This window comes from Doryrhamphus excisus, chromosome 21, assembly GCF_030265055.1.
Source record: "Doryrhamphus excisus isolate RoL2022-K1 chromosome 21, RoL_Dexc_1.0, whole genome shotgun sequence".
NCBI lineage: Eukaryota > Metazoa > Chordata > Actinopteri > Syngnathiformes > Syngnathidae > Doryrhamphus > Doryrhamphus excisus.
In genome coordinates, this window is record NC_080486.1 from 3,993,202 (window position 1) to 3,999,999 (window position 6,798).

A 6,798-nucleotide genomic window follows, 5' to 3' on the forward strand; every position below is an offset into this window, starting at 1 on the left:
TGCAAAAAAGGCCAGTCAGGATAATTCATAATGCCGCCTACAGAGAACATACTAACTCCTTATTTCTAAAATCACAAATAAACTTGCTGATATAGTTCATCTTCAAACAGCTAAAATAATGCTAAAGGCTAAAAATAACCAATTAGCTAAAAATGTCATCCAAGACTTCTCTACAAGAGAGGAGAAATATGATCTCAGGGAAGAAGTACATTTGAAACACTTCTATGCTAGGACTACGTTATGCTAGCCATAGCATTTCAGTATGTGGAATCAAACTATGGGATGGATTGAGTAAGGAAGTCAAACAATGCACAACGATGACACAATTCAAGAAACAATGCAAGCAGTTGATGTTTGCTAAATACAAGGATGCTAAATACATGATGTGCTATATATATCACTACTATATTGACTGTTACTATGGTACCCATTATGTCATTTTATGGTCATATCACCTCATACTTCAGTACGTGACAAAAAAATTAAATAAAATTAAATATAACAAAATTAAATTAAAAAAGTAATAATTAATAAAATAAATTAAAAAATGAAATAATTAAAATATAATAAATAATTAAAATTATAATAATAAATATTTAAATTATTTAAATAAATAATAAAAGAAAAAAATACTGAAATTATACTGAAATTATATTAGGAAAGCAGGACGTGAACAAATTAAATTAATTAAATAAAAAATTGAAAATTAATAAAATAAAGTAAAAAAAAAACTTAACTTATATTAGGAAAGCAGGAAGTGAACAAATGTAACAGTTACTGATTGTAAAAGTACCAGGTGGAGGGGTAGGATTTAATAAGCTTTGCTTCTTCCTACTCCTTTTGGACATGTGGAACTGTGAACTGATTATGTGATGCATTCATTTGTAATCTGATGCATGTTGAAATAAAATAAAACCATTAATTATTCTTTTATTATTCATCGATTTCAAGAAAAAAATAAAATAAAATAAAGTTAAAAAAAACTTAAATTATATTAGGAAAGCAGGAAGTGAACAAATGTAACAGTTACTGATTGTAAAAGTACCAGATGGAGGGGTAGGATTTAATAAGCTTTGCTTCTTCCTACTCCTTTTGGACATGTGGAACTGTGAACTGATTATGTGATGCATTCAATTGTAATCTGATGCATGTTCAAATGAAATATTACCATTACCTAATAATGTTAAACGTATTTAGAAGGTTGATTCCATTTCTAACGAAGGAATCCTACTCCACTGATCACGGTTTGGTCTATAAATAAATCATTACATTTCTAACTTCATTAATAATCATATGGAGTACATGAGAAAGTATTATGAGAAACAAAGCAATAATGGTGAGTAAACAACACACACAGGTTTTGCAACCAATAGCTAACTTTAACCTTAACTTTAAAAGTGCATGCAGAAGTAGATACTTGTAGTATTAGAGACTCGCAGTTAATTGAAGTGTAGTGTGTAGAATTCAGTAAAATGGGCCGTCCTCTAGTTAGCAGAAGCTTGTAACGGCTCACTCCTATGAGGAAGTAATGGAGCCGTTAAAGCAGCAGGTATGGTTTCAGTTAAATGCAAAAGAATGCTAATGATGAAGTTTGCCTAGCAACTGGCTTGTAAACTGTAAATTGTAAATATCCCTTTCATTGTGTTTTTTTTTTTTGTGTATGTGTGTGTGTGTGTTCGTAGGTCCATTGCATCCAGTTTGGTGGGCGAGGACGCCAAGACCAAGTTCCTGAGCAAGATGGGTCAGCTGACTACATCGGGCGCCATGCTGGCCAACGTCTTCCAGAGGAAGAAGTGAAGAAAACGTGAATATGAAGACTGTCGGCGGAGCTCCCAAGTAGATGACAAATCAAATGTGACATGAATTTTAAAAGAGATTTTTTTTTTTTTTTTTTTTGCAGCTTCATCAAGGACAATTTTTTTTTTAATTTTTTTTTTTTTTTGTATTTTTTTTTTAAATAATCACTCAGTGTTTGTTTGACTTCATTTACAAAAGGAGCGTGACAAGAGGAAGAAAGTGACCAGTATTGACACTCGGAGTGCCCGGAGTCATGGCAGGTGACTGGACGCCTTTTTCGGGACATTCAGGACTTGAAGGTATCACTGGAAAAAAAGGTGTTCTACCCGCTGGAGGTTTTTTTTTTATGTTATTTTGGAGCAAACACTGCGATCTTTATAACACGTCGGAGTAAAAATGACACTGAAAGTGTACAGTGACTGTATGTGTGTGTGTGTGTGTGTGTGTGTGGTACCGAAACATCGCCTACTTGAAGTTCTAAATCGTCTTGCCTTTTTTTTTTTTTCCTCCGAAAGTCTGTCTCTGCGCTCTGTTTTGATAGCGTTTTGATAACTTATTTATGTCTTAATGAAGGATACACTTTATTTCTCACTTCCAAAGAAATTTGCACTTCATTTTCTTTAATTATAATGCACATAAATAATCACTACTGTTATGTTTTTCTGTCCAGATATCATACCTTTTTCCTTTCTTTTTCTATGTGGACATCAGAGGTAAGGTGAGATATATAAAAAAAAAAGCTTATCATACACTGACTACAGTGAGTGGATGGTACTCGTGTATATTTGGAATCTGTGTCATGGTGTAATAAAAGATCATTTGTGTATTTAAAAAAAAAAAAAAAAAAAAAACGTTTTATGGTTCAAAAGTGTCGACAGGTGCCAAAGGCTGTAAAACAAAAGGCATTTGACAGACAAACACTCTCCACGTAGCACCCCCCCCCCCCCCCCCCCCATCAAGCAACACTTTGATGTTCTCTAATGTCTGCGTGCAACAAACCAAAGTCCAATTTATGGGGCATTCCCAACCGTTTCCTGCAGAAAAATTCCCAGATTCAGCATGGATGGAGCTGTGTCCGGTATTTGCATGAACAATTTTTATTAAAAATATTTTTTTCTTAGCTGAAATTTGATAATGCATGCATTAAAATTGCAATTCAAGGCAGGACGGGGGAGCCCAGGAGCAAATATTATGCATTGTTATGGATTTATATATTAGAAAAAGTAACAGTAACATTAGTGCAACTGTAGGAAATTGCACAAAAACAATTTTGAATGATTGTAAAGACACTTAAATGATAAATAAAAGGGATAAATAAACATTTAATTGATGACGTGACTGCTCCCAAAGACACAATGTGGCAGCGAGATCACCACCTTCCTGTTTTGCCATGAGTTATTTCTTGAATTCAATAGTGTTTTTGACGTCAATAACACAACATGGAGCCAAACCAATATTTTGTGACAAAACAGGTGTTGAAGGTGTTGATCTCACTGCCACATTGTGTCTTTGGCAGCAGTCACATCTTCAATGGAGGTAAAAATGTTAATTTATCCAAGTTTTATGCAAATATAACTATAATGTAGTATAAAAATGTGTTTTATATGAAAATTTTTGTGAGGCAACATGAATTTTTGTTAGCAAGGATGTTTTGTGATTAAAAAGTTGTGCGCTAATCAGAAACAATGTACGTAAACAAAGCAAAATATCGGCGAAAAACATGCTAACCGAGGTTTGACTGTATGTAGAAACATTAGCATCTGCAATTCAGTTATACAAAAAATATACTTAATAACTCAGGGGTGTCAAAAGTGCGGCCCGGGGACCATATTTGGCCCTGCAGTTCCTTTTTTATTGCCGCTGGGTATATTGTAAAAATAAAAATAATGTAAAGAATTAACTAATTTGTTATATTGAAACAGATAGATAATAAATAATAATGTGGAGAATAAATAGATGACATCAAATATGAACAATGTACAGCATAAACAGTAATTTGTACAAATAATTTAAATAATTTAGAATAAATAATAAGTTGGTTTTAAAAGTTTTTAAAGCCCAAACTGTATCAAAGTGGACCCTTGGCACGGATTGCAGAAAAAAAATGTAAAAAATATAGAATAAAAAATATAGAAACAAATTTAAAAATACAGAAAAAAATTAAAAATATCGAAGAAAAATTTTTAAAAAATATAAAAAAAAAAATTAAAAAATATAGAAAAAAAATAAAATATAGAAAAAATAAAAAACAGAAAAAAAATAAAGAAAAATTTTAAAAATATAAAAAAATATATCGAATTTTTTTTTAGCACATTTCAACATGCGTTTAAGAATTTTTGTTGGAAAAACAAACTTACCAGTTGATTATGTTAACTTTCTGCCACTGATAGAGCTCAATGCTAACGTAATGCATGATCTACAGCATTTTATTCAACAACAGTTAAAAAAAAAGATAAGTATACCATCAAAAAGAACAGTTGATCTTTATGCAGGGTAACCACCCGCCAGTGATATCGCATCATTTGCATATTCAGGCTAATTTTCAACCCACCTCCCTGATAACTCTGCAGGTGAACAAATAATTGATATGGACCTATAGCGAAGGGCGTGCACGGTGCCTTTTTATGCGTTCCGCTACACGGCTCTCATTCCTGCGCTCTTCGTTTGATTGTTTGTTGACTCGTGTCAAGCATGCCAGAAGAGGCGTGTCTGTGCAAGTACGCGCACACATTTAGCTTTACTTTAGTGGCGTTCTGTCGGCACTTCTTACTCACATTGAGTGACTGGAGTGAGTCAGTGGTCACATCTGTTTCCTAAATGAGGAAAAACGCTCAGTTTTCGTCAGCAGAAGCATTCTTAGTAGTTTTTTGCAGTATTTCTATCAACTTTGACTAGCTCAAATGTAGTGCCAAAACTAACATGCTTACAGAGCTAAAAAAAAGAGTACTCTTTGTTTTGAAGTGAGGTGCTCGTTAAAAACAGCATGATGTCCGCTTACGGCAAATCCAGCATCGAGCTGCTTTATTATGTGAGTATCTGTTGCGTTCAGAGTCAATGTGGAGTTTAGGTTTGTTCATATGTGGAGCTTAATTGCTACTGTGTAAACTGCAGAGGGGCCCCACCACAAAATAGCTTTGTCAGCATGTTTTTTTTTTTTTTTATGGGAAAAATATGTGTTGTGCTGCAAGCCGTCACCGTCATCTGCTATGTTTGTAGCCTTTTTGTACTACGACACCTTTAACACGTATATATTGTATATTGTTGTGTTGTGTTGATGCAGTATAGTTGTGCTTTTGGTGGTTTCTAACATTTGCATAACTGTCATATTGGCAGTGTAATAACATGTTATGCAAATGTAGCGGGTGGTATAATTAAGTGCACCGAAATTACATTTATACGAGGACCAGAATGTTTATCAGAATGGTGGACTACAGGGGGTGGGGGATTTTTTTTTTTTTTAATTCCAATGTAAATTCCATGTAAAAAAAAAATTCCGGCTTTTTCCTGATTACGGATTATTCATTCATTCATTTTCTTTTTTTTTTCTTTTTTTTTTCTCGATTTTTTCTTCTTTTTAGCTTAGTGCCTTCTATTTATATTCCAGTACTTTCAGCCATTTTTATGCATGACAATACTTGAGATTAGAAATCTGTAAAATTTGGCTAATTTGTGACTAATAATAACCACGAAACAACACAGAGTTATTAATATAGTTTGGAAAAAAACATAATAAAGTAAAGCAAACTAAAGTAAACATTAAACTCTTATTAAAAACTGCATCAGGATGTTAACTAGAGCCAAGCTGTTCATGGCAATATTTTTTGACTTGACACTAATTTGTGATCCTGGCGCTTATTCGCCATCCACCCAGCATCTTTAGGGTTTTAACTAGCGCATTTCCTCCAGCCAACCTTGGATATGTTGTATCCGGGTCTTTATTGGGATGCTGTTGTTTGGCACATGTGACAACCCTTCAAAACATTGTATGTGGTTTTGAGTGAGCCTTATAAACTAAATAACTGATTTTGCAAAATCTTTCCATAGTAGAAAAAGGGAATATTAGACGTGGGTTTCTGAGTGCTAAGGTTCACCCATGCGTTTTTTTTTTTTTTTTTCTACCGCTTTTCCTCATGAGGGTCGCGGGGGATGCTGGAGTCTATCCCAGCTGTCTTCGGTTGAGAGGCGCGGTACACCCTGGACTGGTGGCCAGCCAATCACAGGGCACATATAGACAAACAACCATTCACACTCACATTCATACCTATGGACAATTTAGAGTCGCTAATTAACCTAGCATGTTTTTGGAATGTGGGAGTAAACCCACACATGCACGGGGAGAACATGCAAACTCCACACAGAGATCGCCGAGGGTGGAATTGAACCCTGGTCTCCTAGCTGTGAGGTCTGTGCGCTAACCACTAGACCACCGTGCCGCCCTGATTACGGATTAGAGCTCCAAAATGGTCTTCGGCGACTGAATCTGGTTCTTGGGGGTCTCTAGATTGTGGGCGGGGGGGTTCTCCTTTACCTTTAGAGAATACCCAACCGGGAGAAGACCCCCATGGAATACCGAGGACACTCCAGAGGTTCTCACAGCTAGCCTTGGAACGCCTTGGTGTCCTCCCTGTGGAACTGGACCCTGGATGTCTGGGTATGTTACTACCATCTAAAAGTTCAGATCCCCTATATCCAATGTCCCACCATACCGCCATTTTTGACTTCTTCTCTTCCTAATATCATATGTGAAATAATTGATTGAGAAACTGTTGCACAAAATCCTTGAAATTGACACAAATACTCTACTAGACATGTGATCGAATATTTTAACAATATTCACTTGTTTAGGACTTGTTTAGGACTTACTTAATACAGTTTTAACATTATTAGAGCCCCCTATACAAGTAATGGTAATGGTTTAATTTCATTTGAACATGCATCAGATTACAATTGAATGCATCACATAATCAGTTCACAGTTCCACATGTCCAAAAGGAGTAGGAA

At 35.0% G+C, this 6,798-nt stretch overlaps 1 protein-coding gene across 5 annotated transcripts in view; it reads left to right on the forward strand.

Moving 5' to 3' along the window:
• Window positions 1-6,747, forward strand: part of relch (RAB11 binding and LisH domain, coiled-coil and HEAT repeat containing) — a 65,068-nt gene extending 58,321 nt beyond the window's left edge. Inside the window, exon 39 of one of the 5 annotated variants that reach the window (XM_058060718.1) lies at window positions 1,683-6,747. In XM_058060718.1, coding sequence (XP_057916701.1) covers window positions 1,683-1,797 — 115 coding nt within the window. In that variant the 3' untranslated portion in view covers window positions 1,798-6,747. The remainder of the gene's footprint in view (window positions 1-1,682) is intronic. The other 4 variants (XM_058060717.1, XM_058060721.1, XM_058060716.1 and 1 more) reach the window with 4 other exon arrangements.
• The last annotated feature ends 51 nt before the right edge of the window (window positions 6,748-6,798 follow it).